This window comes from Phycodurus eques, chromosome 20, assembly GCF_024500275.1.
Source record: "Phycodurus eques isolate BA_2022a chromosome 20, UOR_Pequ_1.1, whole genome shotgun sequence".
NCBI lineage: Eukaryota > Metazoa > Chordata > Actinopteri > Syngnathiformes > Syngnathidae > Phycodurus > Phycodurus eques.
In genome coordinates this window covers 6,669,907-6,688,415 of record NC_084544.1, presented here as the reverse complement: position 1 = coordinate 6,688,415, position 18,509 = coordinate 6,669,907, and the positions used below count along the sequence as shown (strand labels likewise).

At 43.4% G+C, this 18,509-nt stretch overlaps 1 protein-coding gene across 1 annotated transcript; it reads left to right on the top strand.

Moving 5' to 3' along the window:
• Window positions 1-1,765: 1,765 nt before the first annotated feature.
• On the top strand, window positions 1,766-18,418 carry LOC133395412 (terminal nucleotidyltransferase 4A-like). The gene is made up of 12 exons (XM_061664275.1): window positions 1,766-2,704; window positions 6,599-6,722; window positions 7,348-7,394; window positions 7,512-7,632; window positions 8,433-8,540; window positions 10,461-10,589; window positions 10,767-10,974; window positions 11,068-11,194; window positions 11,290-11,393; window positions 12,144-12,328; window positions 14,989-15,147; window positions 15,237-18,418. The coding sequence occupies exons 1-12, from the start codon at window positions 1,998-2,000 to the stop codon at window positions 15,489-15,491; spliced, it is 2,274 nt and encodes a 757-aa protein (XP_061520259.1). The 5' UTR covers window positions 1,766-1,997; the 3' UTR covers window positions 15,492-18,418.
• The last annotated feature ends 91 nt before the right edge of the window (window positions 18,419-18,509 follow it).

Below are 18,509 nucleotides of genomic sequence, written 5' to 3'. Positions count from 1 at the left end.
GCGGCGGGCTTCGTGTGTCCTCCCCGTGCTTGTGTGACTTTTTCTCCAAGTATTCTGGCTTCACACATTCAAAAACATGCATGTTACGTTCATTCAAGAATCTAAATTATTCATAGCTGTGAATGACTGTTTGTCTCGATGGGCCCTCCACAGTGTATCCAGCCTCACTTGTGATCCTAATGAGGAGAAATGGATGGGAAAAGCAAGTCCAACACAAATACAGTTGGCTAACTTAAAGGACAGAAACACTGCCTGGAGCTGCATGAATTTGTCTCGACCACTACTCCTGCTCCAAAATGAAATAACCTTTTACAGCTGCAGAATTGTTCTATTAAAAATGGGTTAAATACATGATTCGGAACATGCGTTTGGCCTCCTTAGCATTCACGCCACATACTGTAGGCTGAAGACAAACCGCATGAATCCATCACTGCTTGTACACCACTGTTATGCCCGTTCCTGAAGATACTCTCCCGCCTCTCTCCGGCCCTCACCAATGTGGGTAATCCCTGTAAACCATGACAGTGAGGCAAAGCAGCCTTTGCAAACCACATCAGCAAAAGGCTCGTAACCTGATGCTGTTGATACCTGTGCACGCTGCGGTTTGTGATAAAGATAGGAGATAGGGGAAAGCAAGCTTCTATTTACACAGTGGGAGTGAGCAGCTGTGTGCATGCATGCCTTCATGGGTGTGTTAGAAGAGAGACGGATGCATATCCTATCTGACACATAGTTTGCTCCGGGGTCTTTTTTTTTTTTTTTTTTTTTCTCTTGACTCTGTCACATGCTTACACGTGAGCGGCCAGGGTCTGGAGTAGCCATTATGCAAGAGGTTTCCTCCTTCACTCCCCATTTATCGTGTACATTATACTCGTTTTCCCAGAAGGTGCTGCCGCTTTATGCCTCGCCTCCATCATACAGTTGAGGCGGAAAACATGCAGGCTGGAATATGGCTGTTACTGGGGGGCTTTGTGATGCATGACACCACCTGCTGTGAATGGGTGTGTTTGAACGGAGCTACCTATAAATATGATTATTTCAGTAGGTCGGTTTATATTCAGTGGGCGGCCTTAAGTGTACGTGAGCAGGATATAAAGAGGTCGAGATTATGACCCACATAACTATTTCATATTCCATCATCATTCATGTATTCGGGTTATGAGTTAAGTTTTGCTGGAAATCTTTGCACATTTTGCCCTTTTTATTTATTTTTTTAACAATTTTTTTTTACTGATTCTACATGATTTCAAATCATAAAGACTGCATGAATTACGTTGCGATCAATAATATATATATATATACTGCTTGTATAATTGTTACTACATGTATCAACCATCAATATGAAGAATAAAAACAAAGACATTTATTTTCATATATAATTAATAAATACAATTGAATTGCAAACTATATCATTTTAGTAATACATGTATTAATAATAAATATACAAAATAAAAATATAATACAATGTATAATTGTATATAATTACACAAATGATTATTTTCAAATTGTAATGTATTCTAAAATAAAGCCATTTTGTGCGACTAATGACAATTTAGTATCTTAAGTATTCAATATATGAAGTATTTAACATAATCGTAATGCAGTGGTGGTGGAAATAAAACGTTTTTATTGATGTTTTAATTTTTTTAATAATAGGTGTTTGAAATGTGGCTGCAGTACCCCCGCCTGCCTTGCGAAGGAGTGGGCGTAGTGGTCGTTGAATAAGGATCCCCTCCGAACGCGCATGCGCGTGGATTTGAAGAGACTACGCCATATTGAATCCCAATAGAAATCAGCTTGTGTTTTCCCCCTATCTAGCGGCGTAGAGGGGGCTACTTTCCCCATGGTCCGAACTCGGTTTCACGCTTAATTTTCGTGTTTCCCGGGACGGCGTAGGGGCATCTCTCGGCTTGAGGGGGCTCGGCGTGCGGCATCACGACGGACTCGCTGGCGTTGTACCCAACACGGGAGGGGGGGTCACCGGAGAACCAAGTTGAATGGATCCGAGGGTAGCTTGGATTCAGCCCGAACAGAAAGGACCGGCGAACGCCTTATGGATGCACGTCTGGGAAACCTCTCAGGGAGTGCGGACGCTCTCCGCGCAGCACGTCCACAACCAGTGCGTCAATTACGCCGCGTTGGACGTGTTGAAAAATGCCGTGGTATCGAGCAAGAGCCTGGGCAGCGGCCATCGCAGCATCATGAACGGCGGCTCGGCTTGTGTGAACGACGCCGCGATATCCTCCCTGGGCATGGCGCTGTCCAACTTTTTCAGCCCGGCCTCCGACGCAGCCGAAGGGAAGGCAATTAGCCCCAAGGCTGGCTCTTCGTCGCTGGAATCCCGGGCGGCGGACAGTCCCCCCTCCGGCTGCTCGCTGGAGAGAACCACGGCTGGGAATAAAAACGTCGGCCTGCTCTTCGCCCTGGGTGACAACACGGACAACAACCGGCTCCACCAACACCTCCTCCATCACAACCGTCACATGTTCCATTTGCAGCAGTTGTGCGTTAAAAGTCACCAGGTGGCCCCTTCTGTAGCCGTCAACCACTCTCATCACACCGTTCACCACCCCGGCCGGAGGAAAAGTGACAATAAGGCCAGCACTTACGGGGTCAATTACTTGCTTTCAAACTGCACTAATAGCAACCACGTGAGCACTTGGACGCCCTGGAAGACGAGAAACTACAACCCGGGAGTCCTCGGGTGAGTTCAACACACTGTTTCGGGGGGTTTACGTTACAAACTGGGGCAGGTAGACGACTTCTCCAGTTTGAATAGGCCCGTACGCAGCGTGAGTGGCGTATGGCATTTTGATGAATAGCATCGGCGGCTAACGCTAGTTGCGTAAACGCACCAGCCCACCACTCGTAACAAGTTATATTTTGAGTTTAAAAAGTTCACACACACACTAAAACAAACCTTTTTCCATATTAAAATATTAAACGTCGTACTTGATTTGGAAGTTCAAGTTAGTAGGTACTAGCTTGAGCATGGTGTTTACTAGTTTAGCCAAAACTATACAGTCTGTTTTTTTTTTCACTTGGCCGTGGGGGGGAAAAAAAAAACCCAAAAAACAAACAAATAAAATATCCCGTTCTCCTATTATTTGTAAATGAAGTACAATGAGCGAAAACCCTTGGGCTTGGGTCAAGCGTGGAGAGGTGATCTGTGACTTGTATCAGCAGTTAGTTACTGTGTCCCATTTTCACCATTCAATATAAGAAAGACTCCCAAGATGCACAATTTGCATTGGTTTTAGGGTAAAGAAGCACGATACCACTTTTTATGAGACAGTACATTACATTGTTAAAACTTGCACTTATAATGAATACGTTTGAACTAAATATAGTTTTAAAAACAACTTGTGCAACTTGGATTTCGTTTTACTACAAATTTTTTAGATTAACAACTTGCCATTACTGACATTTGAACATCCAGCTGCATGTTTCGTCAAACAGTCTTGCCACACGTTTCAATGGAGCCTGTAACACAAGGCATTTCAGTAATACGGGTGGTGTCTCATTCTGAACACTAGGGGGCATTATTTAAAAAGAAGTAATATAGATAAGAAATGAAGACGAACGTAGAGACTGGTTGATATGCACATAGAATGCCGTGTTACCTTTTGTATTAACTACAAAATAGGGTGACTAAAAGGAATTACAAGACTACAAATTATCAAATTAAACTGTGTCATTACAAAGTGATACTTACCAAAACATCACGTACATGTCTTTACCCGTCACGAAGCTGTGCCGCCCGAGCAGAGCGCAATTAGCAGTTGGATAGAAGTGGTGTCACCTGGGTTTACTTTCAATTATCTCCACACAGCTGACATGGCTTCAAGTTCTTTCTGGAATGTAGGCTATATGCCAGGCTAGTAAAGTGCTATTGGTGTGTAGTAACAGTGCATTTTTCTCCTAAGTACGAGTGCTGTACAGACTTGAATGATTAGTGTATGAACACTAACAACATGGCTGCGAGCAGAGTGGAGCTAGTTAACAAAAGCAAATTCATTGTTAGAAACTTAGCGAATTGGTTGCTAAATTTTACGACTTTTCCCACCCCTCTTTGGATATCTTTCCAAAATACGAACAGCAAGCTTGTTTTCTGCTAAGACAGACAACGTTGTTTTCCGTATGGCAAGAAAGGCCAGCAATCCTGGAGTCAATCGCGCTGAACATTGCCAAAGACGGTGTCCTTTCATAAATTGCAAATGCAGTGATTTGGCGACACGTTGGTAACTTTTGTCACGAGGTGTATGCTTCAAGCCGCAAATAGTTTGCCAAGGTTATCGTGCCTTACCTGGACAACTCTACATGAGAGAGCTGGAGGGGTTGCGACATTTGACAACAGACAAACAGTGGGGACCAGCCAAACCGTTCGATATAATGACTCCTTTTTATGATGTTAAACTGTTTTAAATGTTAATTGAGTTAGGGTCATTTTGATAAAAGGGACTTTCTTCCAAGAAAAAAACCTATTTTTACATTAGCGATGGGGGGGGGGGGGGTCTGTTTATTTTTTTCAGTGGAAGTTGATGCAAGTTAATGCTTGGAAAAAGAAAACTTGCTGGAGGAAAACTGTCAAAGGTTATTTGGTTTTCAGGAATCCCAAAAGGTGAAAAAAAGGCCAAATTCATTTTGAAAATATCAGTCATTAGCAATGAAGGGGACGGACTAGAATCAGAAATCAGATTTTTGTTTATTAAAAAAAAAACAAGCTCAGGATTTTATTTTAAGGCCATATCACCCAGCAATATACAGTATACTAGGGTAGTTTTTCTCAATTCAAGCGTGGGCCTCGTTGTTTTTGTACTGAGGTGCCTTCAGTGGTACATTTTGAATGCTCTTTAGTGTGTTTTTGCACTGTTAGTAATTTCCTAGGCGTGATGACAAGATATTTGGTCCGTGGTACATCAGTACCTCTGCTCCTCTATCCGACTGCTGGTATTTTTGCACGAGTGTCTGACTGTCTGCCTGGCAGAATGTTTTCACCAAGGCATGGGCACATCGACCGACTGAATGTCCCGCAGGGCTTTAGTAATAGATTGTGACAGTCCCCCTGTTCCGTATTTCACACTGACACCATGGCGTGCATTCTTAGAAAAAAAATGAGCGGCCACAGGGCTGGAACAGAGCCCCTCTGTTCCTAGGCATTTGACTGCTAAGAAATCTTCCTCGTTATGCTGTACCACAATCGGTTCCGCGATGCTGGTCGACATTTAGAACAAATCAACTGCCACACCGGCAGAATGAAATCGAACGCAAATGCAGTGTAAAACGTTCAAACCTAACTCCCTCTACCTTATGGTCATAGTGAGCGGCGGGCAAGCTACTGTAACTAGTGGATAGCATAATATGCTAATTTAGCTACATCTTCTCTCCAGTCTCCCTCTTGTCAAACATCATAAAGTCGATTAACTCAAATGTTCAGCACCGGCCATAGAAGATCCAAAGACATGTCTTAAAAACTTGGTTTAAGAATCCTTTCAAGACAAAAGATTTATAAGAAGTACAAACCTAGCAGCAACAACGCTAAACATTTCATAACAGAACCAAGTGACACAAGTCATCCACATGACTACTGATGATTATCTTCAACTATAATGATACTGAGAAAACAATTTCTGCTGGTTGAAATGAGGTTAATCGAGGTGCGCTGAAGGCTCCCGAGATATGCTGACACTGCGCATTGTAACAATTCCATATTGACAATATAACATTAAAGGCACATTTTTCTCTGAAAGTGTTAGTCGGCTTTGGAGGTTCCACTGTACAAACGTTCTAATGTTGGACAAGCGTAGTTTCTGCTTCCTTGTGGTTATGTTGGAAATGTCCTCGATTCACCTCACGTGGCTGCTTCAGTAAATGCAGATCAGATGTTCGTACAACAGTCTGTAATGCTGACATCATGGCTAAAGACATAAATATTGCTCTTTTAAGTGTGGTAGGTTTTGTTCAGCCTCAAGAATAACATTTCTTTCAAGGCCAAAGTTTTTAAAACAGTTTGTCGTTTTGTCTGCAAAGCTTTGGCAGTAAAACATTTTGAATTCATATTGAAGACTTGATGCCTGTACTCCTGTTTTTAAGGCGAGGTCTGTACAATTGCAAATGTGTGTGCATTATACCGGCTCTGTTTTTGAAGAATGCAAATGTGTAATTTGCATCCAGAGATTGCCTGGACGTTTTGTTGCACAATATCTCCATTGCTGCATGCTGGGGGTTAACCATAATAGTCGCATAAAATAAAAAATAAAAAACATACCATAAAGGAATTGAAAGAGTCCTGGTAAATTTAATTTGGAAACTCAGTATTGTAATGTCTTTTTGGATTTCTTTCTAAAAAAGACATTTGCTAACACAATTGATGGATTGAAAACACAGTTTAGTTGGACTTGTTTGAGGCATTCTATTGCATAAAATTGTGGTTTAATTCCAAATTGTACCACTTTTTGGACAACTCTGGAAGTTCCACAGTTATAACTTGCGTCTCAAGGACGCAGCTTGTACACCTCTCGATGTAGATTAGAGTTTATATGCTGTTGTGAGCACAAAAAAAAAAGAATGCTTGTTCTGTTGTCCTTTTTTCACTCAGACTCCATGAAGAGGTGATGGACTTCTACAACTTCATGTCTCCGCGTCCAGAGGAGGCTGCTATGAGGAAAGAGGTGGTCAACCGGATAGAGAGGATCATCAAGGAGCTGTGGCCCACTGCAGATGTAAGTTCCAGTTATCAATAGGGTTTTGTTAAAAGGAAATCCAAACAAGTCACACCATTTCGTTCTTTGATACACGTGCTGTCAGGCAAAGCTCCTCATCAGTCGTCTGATTTGTAGCCATCATCAATTGTCCGCTGTCTTTGTGCCATTACCACCTCGTCGTATTTCCCAGACGTAAAAGGAAGGACCTCCACTCTGGCTCCCCTTTGGAGAGCTGGTTCTCGCAGCCCTGAAGTACAGCTATTTCTCTTCTCGCCATTGTTTGCTTGGTTTGGCAGCACTCTCCACTTGGCAGAGTCGGCCTGCTCTGAAGTGGAACCCGGAAATGCATTGTCCTGCAGTGTGTGGACATTTCAATTGGATATTATGGACTGTAAATCATCACCGTATACGGGGCTGTTATGCAATGGCGACTTTACAATGAAAATGTTGAATGTTGTTATTTAAGGCAGTCAATTTTGGCCAGTGGTTTAGTAATGATTCCTCAAAACAAGAAGAGTTTCTCCCTGGGCAGGACAGATTATGGGTCCACTTACATAGCCTGTCTGTCAACGTGGGACAACAAAACTAGTGGAACACATGATTAATCGAAAGACCTAATTTTTTCATGTTCCTGCTTTTGTAGGTCCAAATATTTGGCAGCTTCAGCACAGGACTGTACCTTCCAACAAGGCAAGAGAGACGTGCACATGAATCTGTCAATGAGGCATTGTAAACCTTGTGTTTTTCCATCCATTGTTTTGACTTGGAATGTGACCCCCCCCCCCCCCCCCCCCCCCCCCTCTTTAGCGACATTGACCTGGTGGTCTTTGGAAAGTGGGAGCGCCCCCCGCTGCAAGAGTTAGAGCAGGCTCTTCGCAAGCACAACGTTGCTGAGCCGTTCTCCATCAAAGTGCTGGACAAAGCTACTGTGAGTATTCTGCTACGCTGCGCTTCACATTTTTAAGCAAGCAATCAGATGAGAAGCTATTCCTGATCCTGATGTGATTAAAAACGGAGTCATGTAATCAACTTATTTGATGCTCTTTTCAAACATTTTCACATCGCAGAAGCACGAGAGGCTCTGTTAATGAGAAACGTTGTGGGGAACTGGAAGAACCTCTGCCAAATCACAACTTGGCACCACTTTTTATGCGCCAAGAAAACCCCTTTTTTTTTAGACTTCAAGTGGCCAGCCAGAAATTTAAAGCTTTGGCTCCATCACTCCTTTATCTCTTTGAGAGGAGGAGTGGAAAAATGGTGCACTAAACTAGCAGACACAATTAGTCTCCCCCATCTGTTTGCGTGAGGGCGGGCCCGCTCATAGATAACTTTGTGAGAATAGCTGACGAGACGAGTTGGTGTCAAGACTGTTGCCTACTCCTAGGAAGTCTGAGACGTTCGCCTATCACCGAAGCGTGGACCGCTCTCACCCACGTGCACACGTTGAATGTCATTCCGATTGTTCCCTAACCCTTGTCGCCGCGCAGTGGTGTGAAGTAACGAAGTGCAAATACTTTGTTACTATACTGTATCTGTACTAGATTGTATTTTTTTCCCATTGTGGCAAATTACCAAATTGCATTTCAGTTTCTTTTAGTTGTCCTTAAGTACAGGAGTTGAGTCAGTACATCTACTTCGACCAGAGTATTTTTTCACACAAGCATCTACTTCTACTTAAGCACAGATTGTAAGTAATTTCACCTATTCTGTTGCCATGACGTCCTTCAGGTGCCAATCATCAAGCTTACAGACCAGGAGACAGAGGTGAAAGTGGACATCAGCTTCAACGTGGAGACTGGAGTCAAGGCGGCGTGCTTCATTAAAGATTATGTTCAGGTGAGATGTCACATTGTTTTATAATACAGAGGAACCTCCAAAGTGGAATACAATCCCTTCTGTGACACTGGCTGGCCACCAAGTTGTTCAGATTTTAAAATATTTTTCCCATAATAAATGTTAAATTAATTTGTTTAAGGCTCAACCTTCTGCCATTATAAAACCTGTATGGACTGTACAGATAATGTTTTAATAACATTTAAAAGTAAAATAACCCACCCGATGAATACCTGTACACCAGGCAGCTGGGTAAGTCTTTTAACTTTGGTTGCTTTGTTGCAGTGTACTCATTACATAAAGCCATTTTCACTAGTCAGCCATTGTTTTCACCTACATCCTATTTGTTAGCATCTGCATGGTAAAACTAAGTTGTGTAGTTAATTTATATTGCATGTGCTGCTATTGTACTGAGCAGACAGACCGTTTCCATGCATTTTGCAGTAAATTCCATTTCTGCCTCGATAGTCAAAATCATTGTCATCACTCGTGGCGTGGCAAAAAACACACACATAGAACCAAACTGATGTCTGAGATTTTCTGACTTTTCGTCAAACATGATGGTTTGAACGCTCAAATTTTGTTGTTGACTTTTGAGGGATATTTTTTTTCATAAAATATCTGGATGAGCTCCCAAATTGTTCCACTTTATGGAAATTTGACTGTGGACTGTCCACTGGACCGAGAAATAAATGCCAGTTAGAAAGAAAGTCATGGAAATGAAGAATGGAAGAGAGCGACAAACCAAGGGCCAGTGGAGTCACATAATTACTGTTTTAGAAAGGCATCTAAACATAGAACTTTGTAAATTCCCCTCTCTGAATTGTGGCCGGCCAGCTGTTCAAAGCATTACACTTGATTCGCTTTGCCTCATTCTGGAAGCAACCACATATTTTGTGCTTGCTGCATGTCGGCAACATTGCAGCTTGATTCCTCAAAATGTCTCTCCTCCTCAGGGTGGATGTCTGCCCGCTTTAGTCATGCTTGTTTTAGCCAGCACAGCCCAGGATTTACAGGTGCTGAACTTCCAACAAGATCTCATCCTTTAGCTTTTGTTCGTTTGTTGATGTTGCGTCGCGTTTCTGCCCGTATTGCGTGTCGCGGCTTGAAGGCCCGCCACTGACAGCCACACTCAATCAAACCCCTGCGAGCGTCGTTAATGTGCGAGGGAGCCTGGCTCTGCTGCAGTCTTATGGTAGGGCGGATAGGGGCGGAGGGCTTCCTCTTATGCAGGTTTCCTTTGCAGGGAGCTTCCAGTCTTGTTCTCACCTCTTGAAAGCCTCTTTAAAAAATCAGCCAAGTCAGAGACACATAGACACACACACAAAGTGCCACAGGCTTTTGCAGTCCTTTCAATTGGAAAATGAACAAGTATATTTGTAATTCCTGTCTATAGGCCTGCTGCGTTTTTAACATACAGTAATAGTGCATTATAACATGTCTAGGGAGCCTTATAGATGTATGGATATAATTCATCCATCTATCCATTGTCTGTACCGCTTTATCCTCACAAGGATCGCGGGCGTGCCGTGGAGCCTATCTTCGGGCGAGAGGCGGGGTCCACCCCGAACTGGTCACCAGCCAATCGCAGGGCACATATTAACAAACAACCATTCGCGCACACCTATGGGCAATTTACAGTCTTCAATCAACCTACCACGCATGTTTTTGGGGATCTGGGAGGAAACCGGAGTGCCCGGAGAAAACCCACGCAGGCACGGGGAGAACACTGAAGACCTTTTCACATTCCACTTAGCACAACAAATACATATTCCTGAAAAGAGAAAACAAAATTATTTAATGAACAACAAGAATGATCAGTAACGTGATAGCCCACAGCATCATATTTTGTTCAAACAATTCACCAAGGAAATAATCTGAATGTATTCCTAACACTTATTGTATTTCCTCGTCCACTTTCAGAGGTATCCGGTGCTGCCTTACCTGATCTTTGTGCTGAAGCAGTTCCTGCTGCAGAGAGATCTAAATGAAGTCTTCACTGGCGGAATAAGCTCCTACTGCCTCATCCTCATGGTCATCAGCTTCTTGCAGGTACTCGCGAGCTTGTTTTCAGAAGGAAAAATAACTTGTCCAAGTACATTGTGATATTAGGATGTGGCACTATGAGTAACAATAAATAGTTAAAGCTTCAATACTATCAGTTTTGTCTTTGACTTGTTAATCCCTGTTCAACCAGCAATCAACGTTTCTGTACGCTTCTTTCCTCAGCTTCATCCTCGCATTGATGCCAGGAACCCCAGCGAGAACTTGGGCGTCCTGCTGATCGAGTTTTTTGAGCTGTACGGTCGCCATTTTAACTACTTGAAAACAGGGATTCGCATCAAAAATGGAGGTGCATACATTGCCAAAGACGACATGGCCATGACCAACGGTTACAGGCCGTCCATGCTCTGCATTGAAGATCCACTGCTTCCAGGTATTTTTATCTATGACTATCAGAGCAAATAGACTCAATGAACTAAAACTTCTGCAAACACATTACATTGGATTCCAATTTCCCGCCATGCAGGCAACGACGTGGGCAGGGGCTCGTACGGTGCCATGCACGTCAGACAGGTGTTTGACTACGCCTACACTGTCCTCAGCCACGCTGTGTCACCGCTCGCCCGATCCTATCCAAATAAAGACTCCGAAAGGTTGGAAGCCAGTCCATCTACCTATGCACATAGAAGAGTGTTGTGATGAATAAAACTGGACTCTACTGAAACTCTTCTCTCATTCATCCTCACAGCACCTTAGGGAGAATAATCAGGTTGACCCAGGAAGTGATCGACTACAGAGAGTGGATCATAAAAAAGTGGGGTGGCAGGGATCTGGCTCGAATGGATAACAGAGGTAGAATCAAATCTGTCTCTTGTACTACTTGTGGTACAATGAAACCTCGTTTATCGTGGGCTTATGTTCCAGACCCACCCACAAATGGGTGAAAATCTGAGCTATAGAAAGACCAAATTACATTTTATTACTCTCACACGTTTTAAACACATTTGAACACATTGAAAATTGTTTCTTCCTGCCTGTTCTGACTCTTACTGTCAGTAAATGGTAGACTATCATATCACATCACTTTGAGGAAATGAAAAAGAAGACTCTCACTAACACAGTTCTCCAAATAAGAGGCAAAACATGCTTGCTTCAAGCTGCTTGTGTCGCTCCTAGTCAAAGTTTGCTTTAAAACTGACACATGAAACAAAAGAGAACTAAACATTATATATTTATACAAAATGTTGCTAATGCTAATAATTCAAACACCTTAGACAGGCTAATGGAAATTAGTTTAGAGATTAAGATAATTATAACCCTTCAAATAATTTCTACTTTAACACCCATGGAGCAGCAACACATACAAATAGAGCATACAGCAATAAACACAGGCATATATATTCTCGTCTATTGCCAATATTAAAATGGCTAAACAGGGTACTTTGTTACACTAAAGGCAGTCTAAATTCAGACTTGCCTGTATGTTGTACAAAAAAAAAAGAATCCAAGATATACAGTAGCAGAGGTGTGAACGATGAACCGAGATATAGCGGTGATTGACTTTACTCCCATTCCAACATTAACTCCATTCTGCATCTCTAGTGCCAACTCCCAAGGAGCCGGTGTTGAATCAGGACCCCACCTGTGTTCTTGACAGTGGCATCGGCTCAGAGGAGCAGCAGAGGGACTCGGTCTCCCCCCAGAGTGCAGACTCGCCAATGTCCATCTCCAGTCCCCAGCAGCACTCTTCTGCCTCCTCTGTCTCCTCGCTCTCTGGATCAGACAACGTGAGAAATATTACTAGTTACAACACCTAAGCTACTGATATTGATATGCTAGGCACAAGCCTTGGGTACCCGAGCACTCATGTGATCAGGTCCTGGAGCCTTATTTTGGTGTGTTCGCTCCAACTGTCTTCTCATTTGGTGAGCATTCACTGTCATGTGAGGGCGTGTTAATCCAGAGGAAAGAGAGGGAGTTTGGGGGTCGTCATCGGTGTCTCTCGGGGTGGAGTGCAGTAGTTGCTGTGGAGACTGAGGGGGTCAAGGTAAAGTGGGGACAAAGAGCAGGGGGTACAGAGCTGAATCTGTTGAAAAAGCAACAGACACTCCCTGACGACGATCTTTTGTTTTGAGGCCTGTGATCTGCCTCATACCACACCACACCTATTTGATGTCGTTCTGCTGGAATTTGGTCTCCAGTACACGACGATAACAGCCCTTGATCGCCCTCGTTCTCACCTTGAGTTAGCGCTCTACACTCTTCAATTCTTATCACGAGATCCGAAGGCCCTCTTCTTTTGATTGAGAAGTAATCCCAGGGTTAGTAGTTGGGGAAACGACACACAGTTCTGGTTGGGGGGGGGGGGGGTGACATTCTCTCAGAAAGTAAACTATCCAGTGATACTGTTCATGTGTTCATCCATGTTGTCCCCGTGTGGATCACTTCCTTACTGCAGCTACGCATTACCCTTGCGGTTACAGTAAGCCTTTGAACTACAGGAACATACTGAGTTGTTAACAGCACGAGACTTTATTCTGATAAACCAAGTGGAGCTGTATATGTACACTGTATATATGCATCCTTGGTTTTTGCATACAGGAAGTCCAGTGTTTTATTTCTTCTTGTAGTGAAGTGTTTATACTGGTAGAAAGTGGGTAGTAGTGACCCTAGCCTGCTCTGATTAAAATCCCCAGTGATGATGATGATGATGATGATGATGATAAGAGCTTCTGGGTGGAGGCTCTGTAACCTGGCAACAGCTGTATGAATTGCCTCTGGAGCAGATGGTGGAATGTACACAGTTATGTTGGAAGAGAATTCCCTCAGCAGATAAAATGGACGTGTTCACACAGCTAGCAGTTCAGTGTCCAATGTGCAGAGACATTCAAAGTGTCCCGGATTACGCCACCTCTTATTCACAAAAATTGCAATCCCGGCTCCCTTCTTTTTACCATTGTCTGTCTACACGTACTGTTCTGAAGCAGGATAGTGACCCACTTCATTCGATGAAGTCCTCGTGTACTGTAGTCACGTCTCAGTCAGGCACAAGACACTGACCTCGCCGAACACGCACTATGTTCTCATCAGTGCGCTGCGTTCGACCATTTTATTTGCCAATGACTTCACGTTTCCCATCATGATAGCCGGAACGGAAGCTTAGATTTCCTCTTTTTCGGCTGTGCTTTCACGGCGGCTGTGCATCCTCACAGTTCCGGAGGAATCCCCGCTGGTGCTTCACGCAACAGCCACCAGCTGGACGCGCATGTATCAGAGCATCTGCGTGACGAATCCTCGCACAAATACCAGAAATACTGGAGGAAAGTTGTAAACATTCTCCAGCGGGCGTGTGAAAACTTTCACAGAGAACAATTTCCATAAGGATCTATATACATTAGAAGGACACTTAAAAAGCTCATGAAACACAGCTGTGAACACAATAAGCTGCTGTTCTTCACAGTGCTATGCTGTGAGGGGGGGGGGGGGGGGGTCAAGTTGCTGGTCTCAGTGCATCATCGATATGGATATGGATTTATTTATGGATTTTTTTATCATCGATAAATAAATGCTCTTAAATAATAATCCAAATTTGGCATTAATTTAATATTGTAATTACATACATGTATTACTAGGTCATTAATTCATATATATATATATATATATATATAAAAATATTGTTTGAATAAATGTTCCAATTAATATACAGTTTATTTTTATGTAAAAACATTTTCACTTTGGTGTGCACGGTAACAAATCAGGCGTTGCTCACTGACTTTGGGCAAGGACTGTAACTCGGACTAAGTCATTGATGAAATGGTGACATAATTTAAAATTTTTTACATAAAATGAATTAATGACTCTTAATTATTTCGTTTTCGTTTTATTACTTTTAAGAGGACACACACCACATAGTAGGTATTTCCCGCGGCACATTTGACGATCCCTTACAGCATACTAATATGGCTGTGAATAACTCAACTACATATACTCTGTGTACTCTGATTTTTCAATCTCTTAAAAAAAAAATAAAAAATAAACATAAAACTCGCTCACACAAAGTCATCTGATAAGGATTCATTCTAAAAACCTCCCAACTGAACTAGAAACTAATGAGGTAGCAGGGGCACCATCTTTTCTGCGATTGCATTTCCTTTGTGCGGCCATTTGTTTTTGCTATTCAGAATTCATGTTTGTGCCCCGTAGCAGTGTAGGAAAATGAGCATGCGCCGTTCACAGTCACTCACATCTATGGCTGCAACTATTGAATCATTTTATAATCATTTATTCTACCAAATATCCCATCGGCTATTCGAGTAATTTGATAAATATTGATTTTGCATTTGCATTTTACGTGCATGTAAGGTGCAGTTATTATTGTTGTCCACGTGGGGTTGCCAAGCTCACATTCTACACTATAATATTGGAAAAAATTGTGTCCGTTCATCAGGACTCGGATTCAGCACCACCATGTCCTGTGCCTCCACCCCCTTTGCCCCCCTACGCATCATTCCCACCGCTGGGCCTCGCTTTTCCACCGGGATTTAGCTTGGGCACGGCCAAACCAGGAATGGCAGGACACCATCTGCTCTTGCCTCCTGGCTCACAGGTAGACATGCAGCAGTGACATCGTAATAGCTTTTATTGGATTACATTAAGCAGAAAGTCATACTCTGTCTTCTACTTCTCTTTTGCCAGGCTCGCGCTTCACTCCCCGGGGGTCTCCCAATGCACTCCATTGCTGGCAGACAGGTGTGTATCGACACCCGTCTCCCCGCCTTCTTCCACATGCCCCCCCCAGCCCATGCCCACGCCCCCTCCAGTCCCCAGCCTCTGCCCAGCCACCACTCCAGCCACGCACATAAGGTAGGCTGCAGACACATCTCATTCTTTCTGTCCCCTTTTCATGTGTTTAATAAACTTTCTTGTTTGGAGGTGTATTTTTTCAGGTAAATTCAGGCTGTTTCCCCATGTGTAAAATCTTGGCACAAAGATTTGACTCCTCTGTTTATTGTGACTTCTATTTGAACTGTGTGAGACATTGTCAAGTCGCACATAGGCGGTCAGTTTTTTTCTGTGTTTGCTTCAGTCTCTGCTGCTGGAGTTATTCCAATAATTGAAAATCGTTGAACAATGAAGAACATAAAGTAAGCTATATGTCACTTTCTCCTTTTTTTTTGTAGGAGTGGGGCTTTCATTTTAAAAATCAAATGTGACCCTTGAGCACGAACGTTAGCCAACCCCCGCATTAAAGTGTTAACATGCATTTTAAAGCCTCGTTTTAGAGGGCAATCAGTCCTTTAGTCATGTAAATGTTCTGACTGGATGATTGTCTCCACCACACCCTGTCCTCCCCAGAACGCCTGTCAAGTTCAACATAAAGGGCTTTCACAACCCGCCGCTCATCACCAATCCGGCCGTGGCAACCCGCGGACACGCTCACACGCACACACAGTATCACCGGAACACTTGGCGGCGCCGAAAGAGGGACAGCCTACCAGTCAGCCCCAGCAGATAGAGACCGGGTGTCCCCCTCCCACTCCCCCTCACAGAGACCAGCAGTTTTCACTCGACCGGGGCGGCCGCTACATGGAACAGCCTGCAGCTCTGCTTCAGTGTGACCTTTTGTTCACTGCTTTGTAGCGTTTCAGTATTACTTTGCGGTCAGTATTTTTGCTTCCCTCGGTTACGGCTCTTTAAAGAGTTCATGTCTTGTTTTTTTGTTGTTTTTTGGGGGGGGTTTTTTTGGCACTGGTGGGAGCTGCCATTGGCCTTTGCAAGCCTGTCTCGAGCCTCGCGGCAAAGCTGTCCCAATGCTCAGAGTTTCTTTTTTTTTTTTTTTCTCTCTCCATTTTGTGCAATATTTTTTTTTCCTTTTTGGAACTTAAATGCTTATTTAATTTAGTGTGTATATGTCAAAGGCATTTTTATACAGTTTATTTTATTTTTATAGCGTTTTTACCTTCTGTTTACGGAACCTTTTGGGTTTCTCTGGTGAGATGGCGCCCAGGTCCGAGACCCCTCCTCTTCCCTACTTTTGCGGAGGAGAGCTTATCTCTCAATAAGCCCCACGTTTTCCCCTCCTCGACGAGGCGAGCCTGACGCTCATCGAGGAAGTTTAGTTCCTCGTCCTGGAGGCAAGTGGCAGGAAAATTACAGCCTGCCATCATATCTTGGTGAGAGGATGTAATTGTCTCTTGGCTTTTGCAACCTCAAGATTGTCTATCTTCTCTTTGTGGACTCTGTTGCTGCCATATTTCTTCCATCACTGCCCCCCCCCCCCCCCCCCCCCCCCCCCTTCTTTACTGTCCTTTTCCAAGGTGGGGATTGCAAAAATAGGTTAGAAAAATGGCCTGCACCGACTTGTGAGAGCGACCTTAGGTGCGTAAAGCTGTAAATCTGTGCCCAGGCAAGTACTATATTGTGCTCAGCCATAAGGAGCTTCCCATTTGAGGTCCGGGGCGAAAAAAAGGGATGGCTGGGGTGGAGTCCTCCTAAACCAAGGACCCAAGTGAAAGGGAATTATATTTTGATTCCATTCAGGAATCTTGTGTATATTTGATTGCCAGGTACTTCCGCTAATTGTTTGCAATGCCTTTCTTTGTGTTTACTCGGTGTGTGTCTGTGTGTGTCTTTGTGTGCACGCTCACAGAGAGGACAAGGCTGTGACTCGCCATCAACACTACTAACGCACGCCCGTGTTATTTCTATGCAAGTGGGTTACTCCGATTATTGCGTCACGTCTTGTGCATTTGCGGGTTGTTGCCCCCACCAATTACCACTCCAATGACGACAGACAGTGTTCAGTTGGACTGGCCAGGAGTTAATTTATATTCTTCTGCTTTGTGTGTTTGAACAACAGCCCCCATCCTCTTAAATTAGTGAGACACTCCAGAAGTTTTTTTAACACCTTTACACCAAATGTAAGGAATAGGGTGTATTTTATCATCCGTATTTGGGGTCCGAGTATGTGCAGTGTGTGTGTGTGTGTGTGTGTGTGTGTGTGTGTGTGTGTGTGTGTGAGACCTAGCAAAGTGGGTGAGGAGCGACTGTTTTGGAATCAGACAGGATGCGCCCAGAGAGCGACTTGCCCTCTGCCGCTGCAGCACCAGACAAGCTTTTTACATTACGATGTTCAATGCTGTTACACTATTTTAACTCTTTGTTGTTGTTTTTTTTCTCTCCCCTTTATTTCTTTCCTCCACGGAAGAAAACACCCGGCAACTTTGACCTGTCACTCATAACTGCCCACCTGGTCATCAATTTGACCCCCCAATGAAGAATTGGAATTAGAAGACATAGATCATGAGCTAATCACCAACATTGGCATACAAAAATGATCTTAGCCAAATTCGAATCATTATTGACTCTACCGCCACATTTTCTCACCTTTTATGATTGAATTGGAACAGCACATTTTTCTTCGGTTACAAGCCCTATTCTGAAATTTTAAAACAAGTCTTTAAACCCACGTCTGATTTTATGAGGAAGGGACGATGAAATGAGCGACGGGCAGTCAGAGTTGCCAAATATCTTCCTGCAGTATCCTATCTCGTGGAAACATGTTGTGGCTCTCCTTGTGTTCTGAAGTGAGGCAACAAGAGGACAACAGCGAGTCGCTGGGGTTCTGCCCTTACAATGTACATGAAGGTTCAATGTAACCTCCCTTCTGTTACAAATATGATGAGGGGTTTTAAAAGTGTGGCTTACCTTATCCAGTCATTTTTGTCCCGGCCGATTGTTGTGAGCCAGAAAACACTGGGCCAGCTTTTGTTTCGGGGCTTTTTTTTCTGGACGTTTTTATGTATGTTTTTCTATTTTATTTTTTAAATAAACATTTTAAAACTGCCACTCACCATCTGCTTTTTATGTAAATTGATGATGATGAGGATGATGTAGTCCTTAGCATTTGCACACAGATCAGCTTTCTGAATTCCAAGGTTTGCCACTCGGGGTAAGTCTGATTTGTAC

Excerpts from the sequence above, each read along its gene's own strand:
- LOC133395412 (XM_061664275.1), top strand. The coding sequence starts at position 1,998 with ATGGATCCGAGGGTAGCTTGGATTCAGCCCGAACAGAAAGGACCGGCG. Across the intron at positions 8,541-10,460 it reads TCATTAAAGATTATGTTCAG|AGGTATCCGGTGCTGCCTTA; the intron begins GTGAGATGTCAC and ends GTCCACTTTCAG. Across the intron at positions 12,329-14,988 it reads CGCTCTCTGGATCAGACAAC|GACTCGGATTCAGCACCACC; the intron begins GTGAGAAATATT and ends TCCGTTCATCAG.